The 27,719-nt window shown below is 41.3% G+C and overlaps 3 protein-coding genes and 2 non-coding genes across 13 annotated transcripts in view; 3 read left to right on the top strand and 2 right to left on the bottom strand.

Moving 5' to 3' along the window:
* Nucleotides 1-27,719, top strand: part of LOC109402722 (inositol 1,4,5-trisphosphate receptor) — a 198,128-nt gene that overhangs the window by 92,892 nt on the left and 77,517 nt on the right. The gene's annotated exons all lie outside the window — the stretch shown is intronic.
* Trnak-cuu (transfer RNA lysine (anticodon CUU)) lies at nt 939-1,011 on the bottom strand. Its single transcript has one exon. It is a non-coding gene; the product is annotated as a tRNA-Lys (tRNA).
* On the top strand, nt 2,103-6,966 carry LOC134286811 (pre-mRNA-splicing factor SLU7-like). The gene is made up of 4 exons (XM_062848487.1): nt 2,103-2,250; nt 2,443-3,288; nt 6,259-6,559; nt 6,945-6,966. The coding sequence occupies exons 1-4, from the start codon at nt 2,103-2,105 to the stop codon at nt 6,964-6,966; spliced, it is 1,317 nt and encodes a 438-aa protein (XP_062704471.1).
* LOC134286810 (uncharacterized) overlaps nt 7,101-27,719 on the bottom strand; it is a 45,048-nt gene continuing 24,429 nt past the window's right edge. The window contains exon 3 of the mRNA XM_062848486.1: nt 7,101-7,167. Coding sequence (XP_062704470.1) covers nt 7,101-7,167 — 67 coding nt within the window. The remainder of the gene's footprint in view (nt 7,168-27,719) is intronic.
* Nucleotides 26,122-26,194, top strand: Trnat-ugu (transfer RNA threonine (anticodon UGU)). The gene has a single exon. It is a non-coding gene; the product is annotated as a tRNA-Thr (tRNA).

Raw genomic sequence — 27,719 nt, 5'->3', positions numbered from 1 at the left:
GGAGGAACACCTCATACTAAGATACTACTACTACAAATTACGTGTTACCGCTCAATAAATGACATGATAATGCTAAGCGATCATTCTCCATCAGGCAGCTCATTTTTCCCGCTGCATTCCATCGGACAGGATTCACAACCTCAATTTGCCACCCTTAGTGTTTCCACTAAGCGATTCATTCAGTAAATCCTTCTTGCTAATCGAGAGGGAGTTGCACAGTTGGTTCGTTAGCTACTACACTGAAATGGTTAGTCAGCATGTCATGTCACTGAGTATCCCCGTACCGTAGCTTGGATGTCATAAAATGTTTACCGCCTATTCCAGGCGGGACGAAAAGGCAACGGTTGGTTGTACGGTCGTCACTCCTCACTCATTTCCGTTTTATGAGACCGCTGTAGGGCACCCAGGACGACGAACGGCCACTGCATTCTTTCTCGTTCGTCATCTATGTTCTGCTTGGTTAGACTAATTGACACGTTTCCGCTTTCGTTTCTATTTTCCGCCTTGCTGCCTATTGAAATCTGTGGAAAGGCTTATCCTAGGGTCTAGATTATACATTTGGTCAATGTCCAGTAGAAAGATTTTTACCATAGTATACACGGTGTCATTGACAGATTGTAGTTTGTAGTAAGCAGCCTTGCTTTATAAATCACGGAAACATTCTTGGAGACTAGTGGTTCACCGATTAGCTTATATTATAGTTTATCCATCCATGTAAATTGATAATTGTCCAGTTTTCTCACTTGTTCGTTGGTTCTTTTGTCATCATCCATGTACCAAGTACATAACTATTTGGGTTTGTGAGAAGTAAATGGAGACGCGTGGTTGTTCATGCTCATCAAGCATAACCGTTTTGGAAATCGACTAACACCTAGTTTGTTACCGTTGCGATGATCTGCGTTTGTTTATTTGTATTTTTTAGAATATTGTTAGATTGGCGCCCAACGTGGGGCTCGAACCCACGACCCTGAGATTAAGAGTCTCATGCTCTACCGACTGAGCTAGCCGGGCCCCACGTTGGGCGCCAATTGTTACCCTGCGGGTCGGATGGACCTGCCCTAGCACGAGAGACTCTTAGGGTCGGCGTGAGCTCGTCAAGGGTTCAAGGAAACGCACTCTTCTTTCTTAAATTGATTTTATTTGACTTACGAGGTGTGTGAGTGTGGGAGGTGTGGCGTGTAACTCGTCTCGATGAGGCCGGCCGGCGGAAGTGCAGCACGTGGAGGGGTTCTTGACGATCTGGCGGGGTTTCGGGCTGTCCACGGGTCCAGGACGTCCTCGTAGGATTCCGGAGGTCTTCGGAGGGCTCCAAACGGTCGTCCGGGAGGCGCGTTGTCGGACGAGGCCAATGTTTGCGGTGTACCGGGGTCTTCCGGGGTTACACCAGGGTTCCGGACCGTTGCGGACTCTCGAACGGATCGACGTGCGGGGCACTGGGTAGACGGAGGCCCTAAAGCGGACCTTCTAGGCTGCTCTCAGTGGTTCACCACGGAATTTGGTGGCTCGTGGGAGACCTTTAGCAGGCCAACGCTAATGGGTCCTAGTAATGAGGTTAGGAAATCATTTTACGTTCGAGGGGCTACTGGGTGTTGTTGGAACACCGTAAAACGGGTCTCTTCCGGTTACCATACCTGATTCCAACTTCGGTAATCGCGCACTGTTAACTAAAAAATCTTAGTACTCAAAAACGTACCACTAACGGTCAACTTAAACTTCGGATTCGGTAATTTTCCGTGTCTGTCTACTGTGAGCTCTAGATCAGAATAGGCCTTAGCTCTAGCGCTATTCGACCCAGTAGCCTGCTCCCCCTTTTCCTTCCTTTTCCCTCATCAACCTTTATTTATTCTCTTTTTGACGTGGCATTCATCTGGCAACTCTCTTATTCCCTTTTTTCGAACCCTCCGTGCTTTTAGGTGTTAGGTGTGTTCAATGTGTTTTCGTGTTTTAACAATTTTTTGTCCCTAGCTCTATCAGAGTGATTATACAGTACTAACAATATTTAACAATTATTAACAAACAAATCACAATTTTACAAACAATTAACAAGAACAACTAACCAATAGTCTGCATTCATTACTTGAATAGCGCCATTCAGCAGAACAATGGACATGCAAACAATGTACGCGTCCATGGATGTCTCCCATCTTTCGGTCGATGAGGTAGAATATGAGTTATTGATTAGGAACATTTTGTTCCACTTCGATGATCATGAAAGTATCAAGAGAAGAAAACTCAGGGACAAATTGAAAAGTGAGAAAGAAACGAAGTCGTTTGCTTTTTCACAACCGTGGCGAAATTTGGATGAAGAGTTAGTCACTATAAGTTCAAAACTTAAGGTCATTGGCGGTTTACTCGAGAATCCTAAAACCGATGCTAGGCAACGTCAGAAGTTAAAAACGCGTTTAGTTCACTACCGTGTTCGAAACTACATTTTATCCAAAGCTAAGGGAGCAGACAAGTTCAGAAATGAAATAGTTAAAGTGGGACGTCAAGCGACGGAACTGTTCGGGCGATTTTTCCCCGAAGTGAATGAAGCTGGCGCCCATTCAGAAGATTCCGAACGGCTAGAAACAGACTTGAATAATGTGCTAGAAGAAGTTAGAAGTGAAATAGAAGTTCTGAACGAAACAACCGCGTCAGGAAAAGAGATAGAGGAAGAGTTAGAACAGGCAGCAGCGACGAGCCAGGTATTAGAGTTGAAGAAGAAGGAAATGAATGATTCCCTTAAGCGGGCAGAAGATATTTTGAAAGTGTTGTCAGAGTATGAGGAAGGAAAGAAAGAAAATCCGATGGAGCTCATCGCGATTTTCAAAACGTTTGTGCGACAAACCACCGAGCAACAAAGGCAGATGAGAGAAAAACAAATCGTAGAAGAGGAAAGAAAAATGAAGGAAGCAAAAGATAGCATGGAACGGAAAAAGAGATTAGAAAAAGTGCTGATCAGTTTGAATGATCGTCTCAAAAAAGAGCCAGATGGTTCTGATGAGAAAAGCCCAACGAAAAGTATAGAGCAGGAGAAACCAAAAGTTCAGTTAGAGGATAGAAAGCAGGGGGAGAAAATGATTAGTTTCAAACACGATTCAGATGATTGCGGACAGGACAGTTCCGATGAGAGTAGAGAGAAGTCGAAACATAGGAAAGAGCGGAAATCAATCAAGAAGGGAAATAGCTCGTCGAAACGAGGAAAGAAGAAGCGACATCGTAAACCGAGCTACTCGTCGACTTCTAGCACAACGTCCGTAACAGAAAGCTCCGAGTTTTCTAGTTCGCGAAGTAGTTCAGGTTCAGGTACGGATACCGATTCAGAACACAGGAGAAAGGGAAGAGGAAGGAGGGAAAGTAGGAGAAACAGAGAGCTGAAGAGAATGCCTGTTGCTGAGTGGAGATTGAAGTACGATGGGAAGGATCAGGGTCGAAAGTTGTCCGAATTTTTGAAGGAGATTAAAATGAGATGTATTTCCGAGGACATCTCAGAGAAAGAGTTATTTAGGAGTGCCATTCATCTCTTCTCAGGTCGCGCGAAAGACTGGTTCATTGAGGGAGTTGAAAATAAAGATTTTCGGAACTGGCATGAGCTAAAAAGGGAACTAAAACGGGAATTTTTGCCTCCCGATTTGGATTTCCAGCTTGAGGTACAAGCCACAGAAAGACGTCAGGCCAGGGGTGAGAAATTTACTGATTATCTTCATGATATGATGAAAATTTTCCACTCGATGACCCGGCCAATCTCAGATCGTAGGAAGTTCGACATCATCTGGCGTAATCTCCGCTTCGATTATAAAAACGCCATGACCGGTGCAGGAGTTAGATCGTTATCCAAGCTGAAAAAGTACGGACGCATTATTGATGAGAATTTTTGGTCGATTTTCCATAAATCTCACGACAATATGACCCGGGGTAGAAATGCTCAGGTCAATGAAGTTTCTGCATCGGATCCGTCTAAGTCCAAAGCTTTCCCTCAAAATTCGAGCACTGCGACACGTATCTTCACTCGCAGCAAGCCTAGAAATGAACCCACAGAGAAAACCAAACCATTATCGGAGACGAAGAATGTAGAGAAGAAGGGAGAAAAGCCTGCGGACCCGATGGAGGGTTCGTCGAAAGGGACTCTGATAGCGATGGCTGAAAATTATCGACGGCCGCCTCTCGGGGTGTGCTATAACTGCAGATTGAGTGGGCATCATTATGCAGATTGCCCCAAACCAAAGGGCAAATTTTGTAGAATTTGTGGGTTTGCGGATGTAATTACTCCCGCTTGTCCAGTGTGCCAAAAAAACGAGGCGGATTCAGCTTGAGGAGGCAAGCTGAAGTTGGTCGCCAAAACCCTCCACAATATGATCGTGTCACTGAGGAGCTTACAGTCAATGGATTTGAACCCGTCTCTGAGAACGATTACTCTCCCGTCTCCAGCGTGGAAGAGCTTTTCGTTCGGGTCGATGGAGACACTCGGCCGTTTGTAAAAGTGAGTGTGGTTGGAAGGGAAATTATCGGTCTTTTAGACAGTGGAGCTCACCGCTCAGCCTTAGAATCAGGGTGCAAAAAGCTTATCAATTTGCTAAAATTGAATTTTTTTCCTTCTGATGTACAGGTACAGACTGCATCAGGCTCCACAATTGAGGTTGAAGGTTTTGTGTATTTGCCCATCACTTTCAACGATGAAAATCGCATTATTAAGACTCTCGTGGCGCCCAAACTCAAACGTAGATTGATTTTAGGATTTAATGATTTCTGGAGAGCTTTTAAAATACAACCCGTTGTCTTAAGTCGAGAGTCTCGAAGAAGGGAAAAAAAGTTGGTTGAAAACTTGAAAGTGGAGGAGTTGGAGTGGAATGAGAAAGGGGAAAAGGAGGGAGATCTAAGCGAGACGCAAAAAGCCCAGTTAGAGGAGGTCAAGCTCCAATTTAAAATTGCAATAGAGGGGCAAATATTAGATGTCACTCCTCTCGCGACTCATAAAATAGAGCTCAAGGATGAGTTTAAAAATGCACCCCCTATCAGGATAAATCCATATCCGACATCCCCTGAGATGCAAAAACGCATCAATTTAGAACTCGACAACATGCTAAAACAACAAGTCATAGAGCCCAGCAAAAGTGAGTGGTCTCAGAGCACCGTCCCAGTCATTAAACCGACTGGGGACGTACGGTTGTGTCTAGATGCGAGAAGGCTCAATGAAAGAACCAAACGCGACGCTTATCCACTCCCACACCAAGACAGAATATTGAGCCGATTGGGTGCCAGCAAGTATTTAACCACTATTGATTTGACGAAGGCCTTTTTACAAATACCGCTGCACCAAAACTCCCGCAAATATACTGCCTTTTCGGTGTTAGGGAGAGGATTGTTCCAGTTCACCAGGCTTCCATTTGGACTAGTCAATAGTCCAGCCACATTGGCTAGACTGATGGATGACGTCCTGGGCCATGGTGAACTGGAACCAAATGTGTTCGTGTACCTCGACGACATTGTCGTGGTAAACGACACATTTGAAGCCCACATTCAAACCCTAACTGAAGTCGCTCGTCGGTTGAAGACAGCTAATCTGTCCATCAACCTCGACAAATCTCGATTTTGTTTGAGAGAATTGCCCTATCTTGGGTATATACTCTCTCCCGAAGGCCTGAAACCCAACCCCGATCGTATCGAAGCGATCGTTAATTACGAGAGACCGGCGTCTCTCAAATCACTGCGCCGATTTCTGGGGATGGCCAATTATTATAGGCGATTCATCCCAGGATTCAGTGAGCTCTCAGTGCCTCTCACGGATCTCCTGAAGAAAAAGCCCAAAACCCTAATTTGGAACCCGAAAGCAGAACAGGCTTTCTTGAATCTCAAAGAAAGTTTGATTGCTTCACCCGTACTGGCAAACCCCAATTTCGACCTTCCCTTTCAAATTCAGTCAGATGCAAGCAAGCGATAGCGCTATCGCAGCAATACTGACCCAACAGCACGATGAGGGCGAGAAAATAATTGCTTATTTTTCTCAGAAGCTCTCACCTGCCCAAAAAGCCTACGCAGCTTCTGAAAAAGAAGGGTTGGCAGTCCTCTGTGCCATTGAAAAATTCCGGCCATACATAGAAGGATCACATTTTACTGTGGTCACAGATGCCTCAGCTCTGACTCATATCATGAAGGGTAAATGGCGCACATCCTCCAGATTGAGCAGATGGAGCATCGAATTACAAGGATACGACATGGAAATACGACATAGGCGGGGGAAGGACAATGTCATTCCCGATGCCCTGTCCCGTTCCATAGAATTAGCCGAGGTTCTCACCGATCAGAATGCGTGGTATGCCGATCTATTTAAAAAGGTGGAAAGTTCACCAGAAGCTTTTTTAGACTACAAAATCGAGAACCAGCAATTGCTTAAATTAGTTCCGAATAAAACCGAAGTTCTCGATTATCGGCATGAATGGAAGCTGTGTATTCCTGAGAGCGATCGAGAGCGTATTCTCCAGCAGGAGCACGATGAGTCGTTGCATATCGGCTACGACAAGCTGCTCGATAAACTGCGGTCGCGATACTTCTGGCCCAAAATGGCAGAGTGTGCAAAAAAGTATGTAGGTAGATGCCAGGTGTGCAAAGAATGCAAGCCCAGTTCGGTATCCCAGCACCCAGCTATGGGGAATCCGCGGCTAGCATCAAAACCGTTTCAAATATTGGCGGTAGACTTCATTCAATCGTTACCGCGATCAAAATCCGGTAATATGCACTTATTCGTTCTGCTCGATCTGTTTTCTAAATGGACAGTGCTAGTCCCTGTCAAGAAAATTTCAACGGAGCTTATTGTTAAGATCCTCGAGGAACAGTGGTTCAGGCGCTACTCAGTTCCCGAGATCATTATCACAGATAATGCCACAAGTTTCTTGAGTCATGATTTCAAGAACTTTTTGACAAAATATGGGGTGAAACATTGGGCTAATTCGCGTCATCACTCACAGGCGAATCCTGTTGAGCGATTGAATCGGAGCATAAATGCGTGTATACGCACTTATGTGAAAACCGATCAGCGTCAATGGGACACCAAGATTTCTTCGATCGAACATACGATCAACAACACTATGCACTCTTCCACAAGTTTCACTCCATATCGCGTCCTATTCGGCCATGAAATTATCACCACTGGCGACGATCATCGAAGAGATCCAGATACGACCGACATTTCTGAAAAAGAACGAAATGAACAACGGTTAAAAGTCGATAGTTCTGTTTATGATCTAGTGCGCAAAAATTTAGAGAAGGCCCACGAACGAAGTGCTAGAGCGTATAACCTTCGTTTCAATAAACCCGCTCCTGTGTACCAAATTGGTCAACAGGTTTATAAAAGAAATTTTGCCCAATCGTCTGCTGTAGACAATTATAATGCCAAACTTGGTCCAGCGTATGTGCCATGCACCATTGTCTCAAGGAGAGGTGCTAGCTCATACGAGCTTGCCGACGCAACCGGCAAAAATCTGGGCATTTTCTCAGCTGCCGACATTAAGCCCGGTATTGTAGAATAATGAGCACAGAAATCTCCACTGTTTAGTCCTATTTTAGGTAATTAGGGAACCAGAAATCACTAGTTTCGAGAGCTTATCAACCCGACCGTACTTAACGTGTCCGCGTCCCTCGATAGTAATGTAGAAGATCATGATCGTATTGTTTGTGAAGAGCAAAATTTGTTAGAGTGAGCGAAGTTGATGTAAATGAATGTAGGTACGTTTTTTCTGTAGTCAATCTATCTCTGTCCAACAAAAGTAGAACTTCCAATTTTCAATAGAATGTTGTTTTGAGGAATCGTAGCTTGCGAGTGAAGAATACCACCGACCAATGTAATACGACTTGTAGTGACCAAAATTCTTCATCGTGATAATGTAGATTATTAACCGGTTTAACCTGCACTATGGTTCAAAATAATGACATCCGTTACATCAAATCATACTCGTCCATCCAAATAACTCAAAAGTCCATCTAAAATAGCCAGAATGCAGGAAAAAGTATCCATCCATTCGATCGATTTGCATCAAGTAATTTCGCAAGACTGGTTTTTGTTTTGGTTCATCTTTCGCGAAACATCACTGTTTTAGTATTTTGGAAGATGAGAAGGCCAATTATCAGAATCGGGAATTTGAGGCGGTACAAATAGCATTCCGTGCATGAAAGGAATGAACTATTTGGTGATTACACGCAACAATGTCGGTTTTTGAGAAATTCGAATGCATGAAAGGTGCATCTCAACCCTGGTATGATATTTCGTTAGGTAAACTTTATTAAAATTAATTGATAATAAATTATACAATTAATTTTGGGGGGAGATAGAAGGTGGTGTTACCGTTGCGATGATCTGCGTTTGTTTATTTGTATTTTTTAGAATATTGTTAGATTTGATGTTAGTAATGTTAGTAATGATAGTTAAAAATATAATAAAGTATATGACTATTGGTTAGTTGTTCTTGTTAATTGTTTGTACAATTGTGATTTGTTTGTTAATAATTGTTAAATATTGTTAGTACTGTATAATCACTCTGATAGAGCTAGGGACAAAAAATTGTTAAAACACGAAAACACATTGAACACACCTAACACCTAAAAGCACGGAGGGTTCGAAAAAAGGGAATAAGAGAGTTGCCAGATGAATGCCACGTCAAAAAGAGAATAAATAAAGGTTGATGAGGGAAAAGGAAGGAAAAGGGGGAGCAGGCTACTGGGTCGAATAGCGCTAGAGCTAAGGCCTATTCTGATCTAGAGCTCACAGTAGACAGACACGGAAAATTACCGAATCCGAAGTTTAAGTTGACCGTTAGTGGTACGTTTTTGAGTACTAAGATTTTTTAGTTAACAGTGCGCGATTACCGAAGTTGGAATCAGGTATGGTAACCGGAAGAGACCCGTTTTACGGTGTTCCAACAACACCCAGTAGCCCCTCGAACGTAAAATGATTTCCTAACCTCATTACTAGGACCCATTAGCGTTGGCCTGCTAAAGGTCTCCCACGAGCCACCAAATTCCGTGGTGAACCACTGAGAGCAGCCTAGAAGGTCCGCTTTAGGGCCTCCGTCTACCCAGTGCCCCGCACGTCGATCCGTTCGAGAGTCCGCAACGGTCCGGAACCCTGGTGTAACCCCGGAAGACCCCGGTACACCGCAAACATTGGCCTCGTCCGACAACGCGCCTCCTGGACGACCGTTTGGAGCCCTCCGAAGACCTCCGGAATCCTACGAGGACGTCCTGGACCCGTGGACAGCCCGAAACCCCGCCAGATCATCAAGAACCCCTCCACGTGCTGCACTTCCGCCGGCCGGCCTCATCGAGACGAGTTACACGCCACACCTCCCACACTCACACACCTCGTAAGTCAAATAAAATCAATTTAAGAAAGAAGAGTGCGTTTCCTTGAACCCTTGACGAGCTCACGCCGACCCTAAGAGTCTCTCGTGCTAGGGCAGGTCCATCCGACCCGCAGGGTAACAAGTTTCTTCTGTATTCGTCAACAAGTTGTGCTTTTTATTAAGTGTAGTATTAGCGTTATGTTAAAATACACATAAAAAAAGAAAAAAAAAAAACAAGTTGCAGTAGCTAACACTCTTACGCCTGGCTCTGCCTGCGAATGATGGATGACAGGAGATGTACATATTTATAAGCTCACAATCAGCAGATGGCAAAATTACGCTAATGATGATGGGAGGATTTTGACATGGGTTGACATTCTCTCCGACGATTACCAACGGAATGGTTATTCGGATTTGCTCAATTCCGTTGCTGGAATTGAAATTATGGAAAATCTTGGAAAATAAATTGTGAACAATTCATTATTATTACGATCATTATTAGGAATTTCGTCCACTTACTAAATATGCTTGTAGATCCAACACCTTGAACCCTTAAACTATCCCTCTTGGGCTGCAAGACTGTGAATCGATAAGGAGAGCGTCCAACATAGCTCTGGTCCTCACAAGTTCATACTTCAAGCGATGACAAAGACCGCCAGCTAAGAGTTGTGTGCTGGGCAGGTACTGCAGCCTACGCACTGTTGTCCTTCTTACTTCAGCTAGATTGAGGAGGCACGACCCGAGCGTCTGTTCACCAAGGAGGTGCGGCTCAAACAGCGTCTGTTCTGGCATCCAGTGGCTGAGTCTCAAGATCTCAAGATTACGAAATGATTCAACGAAGCGTATTCTCGGAGGAATTCTTGGGAGAAAAAGCCTCGGAGAAAAAGTTCGTAAAAGTCTTGAAACTATCACTGGAGGAATTCCTGCAGGAAATGCTTGGGGAAATTCTTATAGAATTTAATGAAGGCATTTGCGGAGACCCCTCAAATAATGGATTCCTTGGAAAAATCCTTGAATTCACCTGAAGGAAATCCTGTACGAATCGCTGAAATGTATTCAATGTATTCAATGCATCATTGGTACAATTTTGAGCTCGATTGGTTAATCTTTCGCGAAGCTGGAATCGTTCTCGTAAGACACTATTTTTTAGACAACTTATTTTTGAACTATCATATCTCGGAAACCAGTGAACCGAATTGAATGAACTTTTGAACGTTTATCAACAATACATTTATGATTCTTATGTCATTAAAACATAGGTACTTTTTGAACGTTGAAAAAAGTTATCATGGATTGAAACTTTTTGGATCTTTCTTAAAAAAATGTAAATGTTTTACATCAATGTCATTAATTTTTAGAGTTGATATCCAAAGATTTTCTGCTACTGTTCTCAAGATATCTCTGATAAGATGTATTAGAGCCTATTTGGATTGAAAGAATAACACATTTTGTAATTTTTTTATGATATTGTAAATTTGACTTATTTTCCTCTATATGGGTGAAAATGTCAAACCGGTATAACTTTATTCATCGTGAGAAAATATTACATTTTATAGCGTCGTATCAAGTATCAATATATTGTTGGTAAACGTTAAAAATTTCATTCAATTCACTGGTTTCCGAGATACCACAGTTCAAAAATTAGTTGTCTTAAAAATAGAGTTTTACCAGAACGATTCTAACTTAGCGAAAGATTAACCAATCGAGCTCAAATTTGTGCTAATCATGCACATATAATAGGTGAACAAACAGTTAAAATTTGAGAATTTTTGATGCACTCTATGAAAAGTTACAGCATTTTGAACTTTTTTATGAGAGAAAAAAAATTGCCTATCCCAAACATTTTGGACATCCCCTGTATTCCTGAAAAGAATCGCAAGATGAATTTATCAAGTCATTCTTTTGCAGGAGTTGCAGAGCCCAAGTAACTATCTTGATTACACTAGTTTACAAAATAAAACGAAAGTCCTGAACTTCTGTCAATGATCAAAATTTTTTATGCATAATTTAGCGCTGATTTCGAAACCGTGCTTCCAAAAAATTAAAGTAGAAAAGTTTTTGAGTTTTAGCTGAATGTCGAGTTTTACAACTTTTTAAAATATGGAATTTACTAAAATTCAAATATCTCGCGTTTTGCTCAACCAAATTTAATTTTTTTTTTCCATAAATTAAAAGCTGAATATAATACCATTCGGTCGTCTTAATGCAGGTTTTGTGTCAGATTGATGAAATTCAAGATATTGGCGAGTTTTAGGGACGATCTTCTTAAAATTTAGCAAAATTTCCAAAAATATATGAAGAAATGTATTTTTTAATAAGAAAAAAAAAACATTTTAAAAATTATTTCTTAACGTTTATTTGACATATTATATGTAGGCGAGTTACAGTAAAAAATTCAGCTAAATCGGAGCATTGATTACGGAGAATGAGATGTGTGAAGTGAGCGACGTTGCTTAAAAATAGAACAAAAATCGATTTCAAATCATCAACCTTGTATGGAAAGTCGAAAAAATTTCTGCTCTACTGTATTTTTTTTCCTTGGCGTTTTCGAACTCAGGGCACGATTCTACACCAAAAATGATCATCAGCTTACCGAGTTCAAAAATGCTGTAAACTAGTGTTATATTAGGGTTTGTTTGTTTTTATGATAGTTTTATCGAAGCATTACATATTCTATTTGATCTTATCGGCTGAGCACAACTATTCTTCATCCGCTGTACAAAGTGTAAGCGCAGCTTCCAGTTGGAATCGCTCACGCAGTGCCCTAGTGGACAAAAGAGCTGTAAAATTAGGTTAAGTGGTTAAAGAATAAAACAAATATTCTTCATCAAGAATCAACTCGGGGTTCAGTTCATAAAACCGTAAGTACAATGAGTGTAGAATTAGCATCTAAGTTAAAATACACAAAAAAAAAACTAAATTAAAAAAAAACGTAAGTACTACAAGAACAGTTGAACTTATTGTCAATTTTAAGGCTCTCGTAGTTATCTTCAATTAAGCATTCACGAGCAAGATCAATTGTTCTCACATACACGGGTAAAGATCCGGAACCCAAAACGTGACGAAAAATTTATAAAATCATTAAATATGCCGCTTCATGATAACATGACTACAAGTCATAGAACCATGCCGCTGAGCCATAAAATCATAAAACTGCGGCATGAAGCAATGCAACAAAACGAACGGGTGCGAGCTTTGTATTAAATACCACATATCAACGTCGTCACCACACGGTCCACGCACTGTCAGTGGACTATGTGTCGTGGCGTTCACACCAAGTCTGTCGGTCGGTCGCAAAGAAGACCGATCTTGTTTGCGTCGTGTACGGTAGCAAGCTCACACCCATTCTGATTGGCTGTGTTTCGTGGTAAGACAAAGTATCCTTTAAATAAACATAAAGTGTACAACTCTACCCTTATTACTTTTTCAGCAAAAAGAACAGCAGGAAAAAAGGAAGGGCGTATGGTTTGCATGCAGAAACCTCCCATAAAAAATATTTTTCTTTATTACTTATGAAAATTTATAATTATTGGCAATTTTTACCGATGGAACCAAAACCATAAACGATATGTAGGAGTTCCATGAATAAGGCTTATGATTCCATAAATTTTCGTCATGATTCAGTGTACATGCGGCATGATTTCATGCCGCAAATTTATAATTATTTGTACTAAACAAAAGAAATGTAGCGTCGAAGCTATGTCACGGCAAAACTCGTCATGATATCATGCTGATTTTTCATGGTGTATATTTATAGCATAAAAACATACATTTATCGCCCAATCATGACGCATTTTACCAGTTTAGGGTACCGGATTTTTACCCGTGCAACAATAGTTCGGTACACGAAAAATCGAGAAAAAAAATCTCAATCTTCCAGTTTTGAATCTTGTCGTGCCATTATCGCTGCCAATCAAGAACTCCTATCCGGAAAACCAATCGACGTGGTGCAGTGCCAAATTCCTCCGGCTGCAGCATCCTAAATGAGGATGGTTTGGTCATCCAGGACGTCAATTCATCAATCTATAAAAATCATCAACTACACTTACTGGATAACTGACACTGAGGAAGATTTCAAGTGCGTACTATCACTACGTATCTGTCAAAGGATAAGCAAAAGAGGGCGGAATCAAAAGGTACAAAACTGATTACACTCATTCAAACTACTTACCTGTCGGAAATGCTGACCGAAGGAGTGAGGCGCTGCTTCGCATCAAGGCCGGTTCTCGGGAAAGGTGTCCCTGGTTGGCAACGATACCGGGCTAATGTTTAAATCAATCGGACGAAGTTCACAAAGTCCACAGCGGTTTGTTTACAATTTGGCATACAAGATTTAAAGAACAGGTGTTGAAGAATACTTCAAAAGCATTATAAAATTAATGTTGTTACTTGGGGGGTTATTCTTTAAGGAATTCATGGCTGGATTCCTGAACCCGAACGAAACCTTGGATGAACTTTTGAAGGATTTCTTGAAGAAAATTGTGAAAGAATTCTTGGATGCATCCAACTTTCAGTCTCCTGTATGTATCCATGTAAAATTATTCCCAAAAATTCCAGTACAAATCGTTGGAGAAATTCCTCTAGAAATCTTTGAAATAGTTCATATAAATCTGGACGTATTCCTGGAGACATTCCTGGAAAAATTCTTCGGTGAGTTCCTGGAAGGAAGGATTTTGGAAATTCCTGGAGAAAACCCTGAATAAATTTTTGAAGAGATTCCGGAGGAATTTTTTGAAGAAATTAGAACAGGAATTCCTGGAGGAGTTTCTAGAAGAATGCCTAGAAGAATCCTAGAGGCATTCCTGATGGAGAAATTCCATTATGAATTACTGGAGGAATCTTTGGAGGTATTTCTGGAAGAATCCGTAGAGGAATTGCAGCAGGAGAAATTCCTGGATGAATTCCTGGTGGAGAAATTCCATGATGAATTCCAGGAGGCATCCGTGGAGGAATTCATGGATGAATTTCTGGTAGAATCTTTGGAGACATTCATAAGGGAATTCCTGGAAGTATTGCTGAATAAAAAAAAAGTTGGGGAATTCCCGGAGGAATTCCTGGGATAGTTCCTGAAGGAATTCTTGGAGGAATTGCTAGAGGAATTCTTAGATGAGTTCTTGGAGGACGCTCATGGATATTTTTCTTTGTGTTTCTCTTAAATCAAGGGTTGAACAATACATGGACTGTCCTACCCAACAATGTTTATGGGTAGGACATGTCCTTTCTGTCCTACTCACTTTTCGCGCCACACAAATGTGATACACAAATGCAAATTTTACTTTAACCCTCGTAAAATGTTAAGCTATAAGGCTCCATATTAACCCCAACCTCGTACTAGGGTTAATGGAGAATTGCCGGGGTATCCACAGGGATTCAGGGGCATTCTTCTTCTTCTTTCTTCTTTATGGCTCGACGTTCCCACTGGAACTTAGCCTGCCTCTCTTCAACTTAGTGTTCTTTGAGCACTTCCACTGTTATTAATTGAAGGGCTTTCTTTGCCTGTCATTGCATGAATTTGTATATTGTAAGGCAAGTACAATGATACGCTATGCCCAGGGAGTCGAGAAAATTTTCTCGACTGGATCAGGAATCGAACCCGCCGTCTCCGGATTGGCGGTCCATAGCCTTAACCGCTGGGTTAACTGGAGACCCCAGGGATTTAGGGGCATCAAAAGTGCTAAACTGAGAAGCAGGTTCTGTCCAAATTGAGATGTCCCTAAAAATGATCAAAAATGAAATGAAGAAATGAAGTTAGAAATAGGGACTACCGTTAATTGAACAAAAAAACTAAACATTATACACCCAATTGCCATCGTACTTTTATGTGTTTCATCTACCATTTAACACGGGGAACAAATTGCACTAGTAGTTAATAACCTAGCAAATAAGCTTACCACAATTCGCACCGCCTTGTGTCAGAAGGAACAGGCGTTATATGCTTCACGTGAAACATTATGTACCGTGTGTTTCTTATCCACCATCTGCTTAAAATGTAATCGTACAATAATCCACCATACGTGCACTTCGGGCACTGCCATAGCTTACAGCAAGAAATCACCTAATGTTTATTCCAACACCACACCGCAGCAGTGTTGTTTACTCAATAACAAGACCGAACAAACGATCATGCGGTTCCATGGAATTTACCGACCATCATCGACCACTGCCATCGGGTATCCGTGTGATGTTATGCATATGTATGTAGGTATGTTGTTCCCGCAGTATCAAACCCACCACACACCGAGACCAGGTGCAAGGTAGAACGCCGCCGTAGCTACGGTGGTATGTAGCACCTTCTCCCAACCCAGTCCCACCTTCCACCAACAGTGATAGCTTGGTTGCCAGAGGGGATTATTCTGGCGTGCGATTCTTACTATCTATTCGTTCCGTTTCAGGACGATGCAAACGAGAGCAACCCAACATGTGGTGTGGTGACGTCTGACAACAATCCACTAGCCAGCGGCAACGCTGCTGGCGCTGAGATACTGTTATTACGTGGCAATGGTTCCTTTTATGTGTTTGCTTCGTGATCTATCTTCTTGACATAAAACTTTGGTTATGGGCCATTGAGGCTTGTTGCGATTTTTCGAGACGATCCGACCGACACTTTTCCTTGTTCTTCTTAACCAGAGGGTTTTCAGGGAAAGGCGGCGGGTTATTGTACGAGGGAACAAATTGATTGATGGTATCTGTAGATACTTAGTCGATCGGGATACGGTGATTTACGTTGTTTGATTGAGTAGTAGAAAAGAAACTGAGAGAACTAGAGTCATGTGGTTTAACCCTAGTAAGATGTTGGGGTCAATATGATACAGACAGGAACGCTGAGTATGCACTACGTCAGCGTGATGTGTCAATCCTAACATCATAGGAGGGTTATACTATTTTTACTTGAAACGGCATAGCTTGCAGCAATGCAACTTCAACTATGTAGTACATTCAACCTGGGTTTAGGGCACATTATTAATACTATTGGACACATCTTTCGAATAAAATCAGCAACATGTGTGATTTTACAATCTAATTACTTTGTGCTTGTTATCAATTTAAAGATTGAACCCTTAAGAAACCGATGCGTTTGAAACTTTTCTTGTATTGTTGCTTTAAAGTACTTAAAACTAGTCATCATTGTCATCGTAAAAGGTTTCTCGCGCATAACTCCCGAATGGAAGCTCAGATTTAGAACATCCTTGTTTTGTTCTGCTAGTTTTTACCCAACGAAGGTTTATAAGGGAAAAACAATAGAAATTGAGATTTTTCGAAAACTGTTTTTTCATTCCTTTTGAACGAGAACTCAGAATTGCAACGCTAATTGAATGCTGTTGACAAAACAAAGTAGGTATGCCGAGAATATCTAGCCAAGTTTCCTTCAAAATAGATCGCTATCGCTATAGGATGCGCAGCATCATGGTATTTATGGTCCATTGCACAAATGTATACTGGCCTACTTGAGCTCACACGAAATTTGACGTTTGAGCGGTGTCGGCATTCTTGCAACATGTCCTGCCCACCGTATCCTTCCGGCTTTTGCCACCTTCTGGATGCTGGGTTCGCCGTAAAGTGCAGCGAGCTCGTGGTTCATCCTTCTCCGCCACACACCGCCGAAGATCGTCGCTCAAAAACTCCGAGTGCTTGCAGGTCCTCCTCGAGCATGGTCCATGTCTCGTGCCCATAGAGGACCACCGGTCTTATTAGCGTTTTGTACATGGTGCATTTGGTGCGTGGGTGAATCTTTTTCGACCGCAGTTTCTTCTGGAGCCCGTAGTAGGCCCGACTTCCGCTGATGATGCGCCTGAGAATTTCACGGCTTGTTGTCTGCCGTCAGTAAGGATCCGAGGTAGACGAATTCCTCCATCAGCTCGAAAGTATCTCCGTCTATCGTAACATTACTACCCAGACGGATCCGGTCGTGTTCGGTTCCGCCTACCAGCATGTACTTTGTTTTTGAGGCATTATTGCATCTTGCTTTGCTCTTTAGATTACCGTGCAAATGTTCAAACGTTTAAAAAAATTGTGCACACGTCAAACATAAAAGGAAGTAGCAAGTAAACAAACCGATTATTCCATGCACCACCCAAAAAGTGTAACCGACGCTGAAAAATTCTAGCAGCGAAACGAACCAATGTATGCTAAAACTGGTGGGAACATATTGTGGTGGGACAAAAAATTTTTGCAAGGGGTCAAATACGGTGCAAAAGATGCAATACCCACCAGTCCGACCTTTGCTGCTTCGCGTTTCAGTCAGGTGTACAGCTCTGCCACCGTTCCAAATGTTCTGGCAATAATGTCCATGCGTCCGCAAAGCACACAAATTGTCCGGATTTTGTGAAAATCGTACCCCGGCTGTTGAGCCCGGCTCGTCGCATCACACCTTCCAGAGCGATGTTGAAGAGTAGGCATGAGAGTCCATCACCTTGTCCCAGTCCCCGGCGAGATTCGAATGAACTGGATAGTTCACCCGAAATCCTTACGCAGTTTTGCACACCATCCATCGTTGCTTTAATAAGTCTAGTCAGCTTCCCAGGAAAGCCGTTTTCGTCCATGATTCTCCATAGCTCTTGATGATTCTCCATCTTGATGAGTTCAGCTACGATACCATCCTTACCAGCTGCTTTGTTGGTTTTGAGCTGGTGAATAGCATCCTTAACTTCCCTCAGCGTGGGTGTTGGTTCATTTCCGTCCTCCGCTGCACTGGCGTCGTCGTTTCCTCCGTTGCCGTGGGCTCCCGTGCCTACGTTCTCCACGCCGTTCAGGTGCTGATCGAAGTGACGCTTCCACCTTTCGATCACCTCACGTCCGTCCGTCAAGAGGCCTCCGTCTTTATCCGTACACATTTCGGATCGCAGCACGAAGCCGTTGTGGGATGCGTTGAGCTTCTGATAAAACTTCCGTGTTTCTTGGGAACGGCACAGCAGTTCCATTTCTTCACACTCCGCTTCTTCCAGGCGGCGTTTTTTCTCCCGAAAGAGGCGGGTCTGCTGTTTCCACTTCTGTTTGTAACGTTCCACGTTCGGCCGAGTCCCTTGCTGCAGCATTACCGCTCTCGCTGCGTTCTTCTCCTCCAAAACCGTTCTGCACTCTTCGTCGAACCATTCGTTCCGGCGATTCCGTTCCACGTACCCGATGGTGCTCTCTGCTGCGTCGTTGATGGCTGCTTTCACTGTACTCCAGCAGTCCTCTAGAGGGGCGTCATCGAGCTCGCCCTCGTCTGGCAACGGTGCCTCGAGATTCTGCGCGTATGCTGAGGCCACATCCGGTTGCTTCAGTCGCTCTAGGTGGTACCATGGCGGTCGCCGGTACCGTACATTGTTGATGACGGAGAGTTTTGGGCGCAGTTTGACCATCACCAGATAGTGGTCGGAGTCGATGTTGGCGCCACGATAGGTCCTGACGTCGATAATGTTGGACCAGTTCCGTCCGTCAATCAAAACGTGGTCGATTTGAGATTCCGTCTGATGTGATGATCTCCAGGTGTTGGAAAAAGGTGCTACGTATGGCCATATTTTTGGAGGCGGCGAAATCAACGAGTCGTAGGCCGTTTTCGTTCGTCTGCTGGTGGGCGCTGAACTTACCAATCGTCGGTCTGAATTCCTCCTCCTGGCCTACCTGAGCGTTCAAATCTCCTATGATGATCTTGACGTCGTGGCTTAGGCAGCGATCGTACTCGCGTTCGAGCTGCGCGTAAAATGCGTCCTTGTCATCATCAGTACTTCCGGAGTGTGGGCTGTGCGAGTTTATTATGCTGATGTTGAAGAATCGGCCCTTGATCCTCAACCTGCACATTCTTTCGTCGATCGGCCACCAACCGATCACGCGCCTCTGCATATCACCCAAAACGATGAAAGCTGTTCCCAGCTCGCGTGTGTTGCTGCAGCTCTGGTAGATGGTATGATTACCTCTAAACGTTCGCACCATGGATCCTGTCCAACACACCTCCTGCAGCGCTACGATGCCGAACCCGCGGTCCTTCAGTAGATCGGCGTGTATGCGGGTGCTCCCAATGAAGTTGAGAGATCGGCAGTTCCACGTACCGAGTTTCTAATCGCAAGTCCTTTTTGTTCGCTGGGGTCGTTGCCGTTGGTCTCGGTTCGTATTATTCTGTTGCTGATTTTCCGCTACAATGTTTTTTTACGGCTGGCTCGTAGGGCCTGACACCAACCCCCTACTTTCCGGAGGACCATAGTGCACAGTTGAGCTTAGAGTCCTTCCCTGGCATTCGGACGTAGATCAGCCGCCCCTAACATGGGGATCAGACGCTGTTGTGAGCCGCTCCTCCTGGAGAACAGACGCTCAGGTTTGCCGAAGCACCACCCCCCCCCCCTTCCCTGTCAGCCTACGACCAAAGTTCCCACAGGGGTTGGTTACCCGATCATCCCTAAGGTTGCTCATAGTTTCCGGCCGGTACCACGAGGAGGTAGGGATAGGAGTTGCTGGGCAGAGGCTAGTGGATTACAATGGGATCTGAATTGCGCAGCATACCCAGCCTTTACCGTGCCACTCATTCCTTATAATTGCCACCGAATTTGTATTCCCTTAAATTCCATTTTCTGAATGAAAATAGAACATTTGTGTGGGAAGTCTGTAACTCAAATGTTGAACGCTTTTTTAAGCTAGCTCATCCTAATGTTGGACGATTCCCAAGTAACATTTTAAGTTTTGTTCGGCTCTACAAGAGATCTTCATGACCAATTTTATAAAACTTGCAATAAAACTGAATCATACATCAAAACCTCTTGATAACCTCTTTAAGAGTATCTTCCGGCTAAGTGGACCACTCTCGGTGAGGTTTTGCAAACCGCATTAAGAGTAGCAATAAACCCGTTTTAAAACCTAGTTGAAATATTTCCCATTCTCGATTGTCGTTGTTTTTTTTCAACAAAAACTATGACAGCTCAAGATGCAGAAGCTTCTTCGATGGCACGTAAAGTTCAGGAGGATACATCATTCGTAAGTAGAAAGCGATTATTTCAAAGTAGTATTTTAGTAGTTATTGTGCTGGTAGGCTTATGCGCGTTCGAATTTACCGTGAATATTGGGGTTGCAGAATCATTAAATTAATGCGCTTCAAAAATAGTGAATATTATTATCTTGGAATGAAATAAATCAATTTGTGAATTTAGTAAAACAATCCCGAATCACAAGAAAACTCAGCAGAGAGAGTTTATTTATGTGAGCATGTTATGGAAATGGTGGAAAACTATCAATTCATTGCTAATTTAAGCAAAATTAACTATTTTTCACTCACGTAAGCTAATTCTTCAATATGGCGACGACCATAATCAGCGAAAATAAAACGAAAGCAAGTTTACTTTTATGATGACCGCAATAAACCTAGAAGTGTCGTAGTTTCTGCTTTTCCACCAACAGATGTCGGTACTAATCGAACGGATCGCCATCTGTTGAGAGTTTTAACAGTTTTATTGCGGTAATAATGATTGCCAGAAGGTTTACATATCGGAAAGTTTTGTTTACTCTTGAAATCTGTCTTTATGGATATCTTCAAGTATACTATAAAACATTTTATTAATGGTTTTCATGAAAGCAGTCATAAAACTGTGGGTTTTAATTATTTCTGTAATAAAACATTAATAAAAATCAAACAAAACCAATCAGCGATGGAATTGTTACTTGGGTTCTCGCTAATTGTAGAACGGTACAAGCTTTGTTCGTAATTGATGACGTATAACCCGACATAAACCTATCATTGACATGTTTATATTTTGGGCATCAAATCCAACATTTATTTAACCCTTTGGAGCCGAAGGGGTCATATATGACCCCAACATAGAAATGGCTGTATAAATTCACCCATTCGATAAAACAGAATACTGTCTTCGGCAAAGTTGTTGCAAATTGAGTCTTCTATTAGGGAAAAATGGGAATATTTGTATTTGGGACCTCGTTGATAACCTAGAACATCCTGAACACTATGAAATTTGGAAAAACGAAATAATTGACATACCAGTTGATCTAAAAGCTGAACTTGGATGTGGGTTGTGTTAATATGTATTCATTTAGCCTTCATCAAGAATATCAAAAGGTGTTTTATATTCTGGGATGTTCTAGGTGTTCCTAACTGTCGTATAATGAAGTCCTTCAAGTCTACAAGAAGAATTTTATGTATTTTCGTCACAAATAATTGCATTGCATAACCTTCTGGGATCCATGAAGCTCTTGACATCTACAATGTCATTTATAGGAACTATAGGGATATTCCAGGTCATTGGTGTTCAGAACTACAGGTCTACACTCGTAACAGTAGCCATATCCAGGGATGGGAACACTCACTTTCAAAGAGTTACACTCACTTGCTATTTTCTCAGCTCAGAAGCGTGTTATCAAGAAACGATGTATGGACGACTTTTGCCTTGTTTTGTCTAAAACTTTGCCGAATAGAGTAGGGGTCACACACAAATCCCAAAGTCGTGACAGAGCTGTGAATGTGACTCTCCACGAGGTGAGTGTAATTTACATTCACCTCGTGGAGAGTTGCCTTCGCAGTACCCTCACGACTTCGGTATGCGTGTGCGACCTGTACTCTATTCGGCAAACTTTTAGACAAAACCACATGGCAAAAGTCGTCCATACATCGTTTCTTGATTTCACGCTTCTGAGCTGAGAAAACTGCAAGTGAGTGTTACTCTTTCCAAGTGAGTGTTCCCACCCTTGGCCATATCTGTTATACTGAGTAACGTTGCATAATCTACCGCGGTTACTGGAGCAATTTGAAGTCTACTAGCTTATTATAAACCTTTGGGACATTAAGGGTCGTCAAAACTGTTCTACAATGAAGTCCTTCAAATCTACAAGAATAACTTAATGTGTTTTCACCATAAATAATAGTATTTCATAATCTGCTGGGAACCGCGAAGCTCTTGGAATCTCAAATGTCATTTATAGTGAATTGATAGGCGTCTCGTTCACACTTATGAATAGGATAGGTTAAGAACAAATTGTAGAAACCTATATAAACAGTATGACTACCGAAATACAGACAATCTTTGACTGAAACTTGACTCTGGCAGTTCTTCGGTCCGTTCTGGAGGTTACTTCTCGAAGCCCTCCTTAGTTCGGGTACCGATCCAACTAATAGAGAAAGCCGTCTCCACCAAAGACACGGCGCCCATCACAATAGACACTACAGTGATATTCCAGGTCAGCCAAACTACCTTAGAGTTCAGGACTTCAGGTATACACTCGTAACATCAGCTATATCTGCTAAACTGCGTAACGTTGCATATCTATCCGTGGTGACTGGATCAATCTGAAGTCTACTTTTTTATTATAAACCTTTGGGATGTTCAGGTTCGTCCAAACTGTTCTATAATGAAGTCCTTCAAATCTACAAGAAAAATTTTATGTGTTTTCGCCATAAATAATAGCATTGCATAATCTGCTGGGATCCGTGAAGCTCTTGAAATCTCTAATGTCATTTAGCGACACTACAGGGATATTCCAGGTCAGCCAAACTACCTTGGAGTTCAGAACTTCAGGTCTACCTTCGTAACAGAAGTCATATCTATTATACTGAGTAACGCTGCATAATCAGCCGCAGTTACTGGAACAATCTGAAGTCTACTAGCTTATTATAAACCTTTGGGACATTCAGAGCGTCCAAACTATTCTATAATGAAGTCTTTCAAATCTACAAGAATAACTTTGTTAATCGTATAAGCGTAGCTTTGTATAATGAAAGAAATTACCGTTACACCCGTAGACTTGAGGATCTAAACTCAAGAACAGTTTGGATGGCCAAGGATATCCCGACTTACCTGATATTGTCTATTAACCTTTCAGGAGGCTTTCTAAACATGATAGATTACAAATAATAGCTTTGTATAATGATTGAAGTTAACGTTACACCCGTAGACATTAGGATCTAAACGCAAGAACAGTTTAGATGACCTAGGATATCTCGACTGATCTGATATTGTCTATTAGGACTTACTAAAAATGATAGATTATAAATCATAGCTTTGTATAATAAAAGAAGCTACCGTTACACCCGTGGACTTTAGTATCTAAACTCACGAACAGTTTGGAGGACCAAGGATATCCCAACTGACCTGATATTGTCTATTAACTTTTCAGAAGACTTACTGGGCATGATAAATTACAAATCGTAGCTTTTTATAATGCTAGAAGTTACCGTTACACCCGCAGACTTTAGGATCTAAACTCAAGAACAGTTTGGATGACCTAGGATCCTGCCAGATCTGATATTATCTATTAACCTTTCAGAAAACTTGCTGGACATGATAGATAACAAATAAGACCGGAACAAGTCTCATTTTCTTCTTTTATCACGTTGCTCGTTGACTCATCAAGGGGGTGGATAATAAATAATAAATGTATTTGCTGAAAAATTACCCAAACAATTAGGCAAAATTGTAAAACTCATCGGATTTGTTAAGAAATTTTCTCGACAACTCTAATTTCAGTTCAAAATTTTTAAATTTTTGTATAATTTATTTGTGTTCCCCCTTAAATTTCGAATTCCGACCAAAATTTTGCGAGGGGGGGGGGGGGGGGGGGGAGGGTGGTGACATTAGAGAAAATCGAAATTTGTGTCAGCCTAATAGCTTTGTATAATGCAAGAAGTTGCCTTTACACCCGTAGACTTATGGATCTAAACTCAAGAACAGTTTGGAAGGCGTAGGATATCTCGACTGATCTGATATTGTCTATTAATCTTTCAGAAGACACACTGGACATGATAGATTATAAATCGTAGCTTTTTTATAATGAAATAAGCTAACGTTACATCCTCAACTTTAGCATCTAAACTCAAGAACAGTTTGGATGACCTAGGATATACCGACTGGCGACTGATCTGATACTGTCTGTTGAACTTTCAGAAGACTTGCTGGATATGATAGATAACAAATCGTGGCTTTGTATAATGAAAGAAGTTAACGTTACACCCGACCCGTAGACTTAGGGATCTAAACTCAAGAATAGTTTGGATGACCTAGGATATCCAGAAAAATATATTCTTCATAATTTTCTACCGTTTTTATGCTATTGACCACCAAAACTACAGAAAAGTGTAGAAAAAACTTCATAATGACGCTTGAAAAAAAAACCGGTTTCAAAGGGTTAATGCAAACGTCATATGATACGCTATGGCTATGCTATGCTACAAAAACGTTTAGCATAATGCATTATTTACAAAATGAAGGCAAGAGATCTTGACCTTAATGCGGATAGAACATGTCTTGGAACTAAACAAAAATTAAAAGAAATTGGATATTTTCAACATATGTGCCATATTAGTATTCACATAAAATTCACGAGTATATTAATGTTATTGTTTTTGTCAGTAGTATCATCGATGGCCGCAATTTCTTCTCCGTGATTCACTTCATCCGAGAAAGTCGACGCACGCAAAATTGCAAAACAAGTATGCAGTAGTTCTTTCCCATTCCGTTAATCACCCAGATCGACCAAGAACGGTGCGCGGTGGTGTGGTGGCCCATAAGCCAAAAGTCATAAATTGTAAATTTTACGAGGCAGCTTCCTTGCTGCAACACGGCTTGCACACCGGGTTCGCGAGCGCTGAATTACAATTAGGTGCCTACCTACCTACCTACCAGTTCATTTCCTTTCGCTTTTTAATTGCATTTTGAGTGGGCGGAGAAGGTGTTCGATGACTGGATGAAATGAGAGTGGGTTTAGAATTTTATGCGAGCCAAGAAATGTTGCTGCGGTCGTTGGATCTACTATACGTAGGTATGGAGATGTTGAATAAATCGTAGCAGAGAAACGAGGGTGAAAGTTGAATGTACCTATGCTATTAAATTTGATTTATGGTGATATATTTTGTGGGCATCAGTAAACTTCTGCTAAATTTATTTTTTTTATTAAAAAAATATTCGAAAAACAACTTTGTGCTTTCATGAAATATGTCTCAGATGTTTTTTTTTTCAGCTCATACTTACTTTTTCAGCTCATATTTCCTCTAGAGCGAAAGAGATACCGGCAATTAATAACGCGTGGCTAATTTGAAATGAAACTAGCTGGCACAAGCCAACCAAGGAAATTGCTTCTGTTTTTGCCGGTTTCGGTATGATTCATGCTTCATATTCTACGCAGCCAGTCGGCTTGGCTTCAAGTAGGGTAAATGTACCAATAGTGGTGCTATTAGTTGCTCCTTGTACAAAAATAATTGAATAAAATTGATAATACCACAAAATAAAAAGTCTGAAAACGTTAATCGGTAGTTTTTCACTTAAATTTGCTAGGAAAAATATAAAAACTATTGTTTATTTCAGTTTTTGATAATAAATCACTTGCACCAACTATGGGTACACGGTTCCTATTATGGAGCTAAAATTTAACATTGGTTCCTATAGTGGCACATCCCATTGAATTCTTATGGGACCCACCACTATAGGAACACTACCATCACTATAGGAGAAAAGGAGCAAAAAATTTAAGGAAAATAATTGTTTAAAATAGGTTTTTCGGCAAATCCTGGACACAGAACTGAATTAATGTTATTAATTAGTTATGATGCATCTATTAAAAATGTCATTTGCAAGCTTTTTGTTCGAAATAGTGCTAAATTGGCACTACCACCACTATTGGTACTACCTCCACTAAGGGAGCTTTTACCCTAGTATGAAAGCAAACCGAAAAAAAAACAGCTAAATTAATTCTCCGTCGAGCAATTACAGTGTAGATAACATCTCTCTGCTGCTAGTAGATAGATACGTGATGTACCAGTAAATACTTTCCCCATTTAAGTCGAATTTCGCTACGTTGAGAGTTGAACTTGATGTTTCAATTATACTTTGCTAACCAAGCCGCCTCTTTAGCTCAGTTGGCAGAGCGCTGGTCTTGTAAACCAGCGGTCGTGAGTTCGATTCTCACAGGAGGCAACGGTGTTCTTTTATAAACCTGGCTGATTGTTTTAAAGATCTGTTACTGAACAGGGCATTTTTATACCAATCAAATGGTATACTACAGACAACAGACCATTCTGTTTAACCCTCCTAATTTATTAGGGTTTCCGCACCACGTAGGCGTAGTGCACGATCAGTGTGCCTGTCTGGGTCATATTGACCCCATCATCCTACTAGTGTTAATACCCTAAAAGAATCGAATCGAGTGAATGAAATTTACATGAAAATCACATTAAATCAGAACTTTAACATTTCACTATTCATTCAATTACAGAGCCACTTTTTGTCACACCATTAATCAACAGAAACATCAGCGCTTCGCAGCCAATGAAGCGAGAAAACTGTTTGCGTAGCCATTGGCACAAATCACGACCTTTTGTATTTACTGTTTTTTTTTTGTTCAAGCAAGTTCAGTTGACGGACTGTACAGCTGCCGGAGACAGCTACAACTCGCAATGTTTTTTTTTGTTTTTTGTTTGCTCCACTCTGACTTAGTACAGTACGGTCACTGGTGTACTAGAAATATGTCAAAAGCAATTTGAACGAAGTTCATCACGATGTTTCTGGTTGAAAATTTTAAATCAGAAATATCCGCTTGAGGGCTACAAATTGAGTCAAAAAATAGCCCATATCTCTAAAGATTGAGGCTATAGAACAAAAAATTTGTGTTCGGTAAGTCTTCATATAAGGATATTTTCTACAACTTTGTTGAAGACATAAACATGCCATGCTAACTTATGGAAAACTTCCATTTCACTCTCACCTTTAGGTGGATAAATCACTTTAGTGATACTTTCAAAACAATGATTTTAACATTTCAAACCACTTCTTAGAAGACACTGAACCTCTACAGTATGACCCATAAAAAATGCGACACTCCAATTTTTTGCGATCTTTGGTGATTTTTAATGGAATAATTCTAATAAATTCAACTTTTTTGGATTAGGATACAATAAGGAGGTCATTGTCATACAGGATCCCTAAATTTTTTGTCAAAATATTCATTGGTTACGTATATGGGGTACCTTATAATTGTTAACAATTTCTAAAAAAAAACAAGTTTTCCTCTAATTTTCAGAGCAAAATGAATTAAGATAAAAACATTTAAACACATGTAAACCATGAAGAAATATGTACTCTTAAATACGCCCACGTTTGGAAAATATTTTTAAACAAGTTTTGAATGTTTAGGAACCCAAAACTAAAAAAAGGTGCTATATATTAAAACCGTATTTAAGATAAATTAATAAAAAACTTAACACTGTTCGAACATTTTTCAAAACAATTTTTTGACGATGAAGGCTAATAAACCTACCTTTATAATAGGTACAAATACTAAGTAATTAAAAACAATTTCATGCTTAAAACATAATATTTTCTAAAAATTATCATTTGTCAAGTAATTCTATTTTCAGCAAATGTCTCATAATTTATAATACAATATTTTTTTCGTTCTTGTCCGACGAACCGACGAACTCCTGAAGACCTTGTCCAGCCATGA

The sequence above is a fragment of the Aedes albopictus genome, chromosome 2 (assembly GCF_035046485.1).
Source record: "Aedes albopictus strain Foshan chromosome 2, AalbF5, whole genome shotgun sequence".
Taxonomy (NCBI): domain Eukaryota; kingdom Metazoa; phylum Arthropoda; class Insecta; order Diptera; family Culicidae; genus Aedes; species Aedes albopictus.
Note: the sequence above shows the minus strand (reverse complement) of the source record. Positions and strands in the feature narration are given on the sequence as shown.

Bases quoted from the DNA above. Each gene is read 5' to 3' on its own strand.
- LOC134286811 (XM_062848487.1), top strand. From the start codon at position 2,103: ATGGACATGCAAACAATGTACGCGTCCATGGATGTCTCCCATCTTTCG. The intron at 2,251-2,442 runs GTGAGAAAGAAA...TTTTATCCAAAG, and splicing joins ACTCAGGGACAAATTGAAAA to CTAAGGGAGCAGACAAGTTC. The intron at 6,560-6,944 runs GTATGTAGGTAG...CATCACTCACAG, and splicing joins ATGGCAGAGTGTGCAAAAAA to GCGAATCCTGTTGAGCGATT.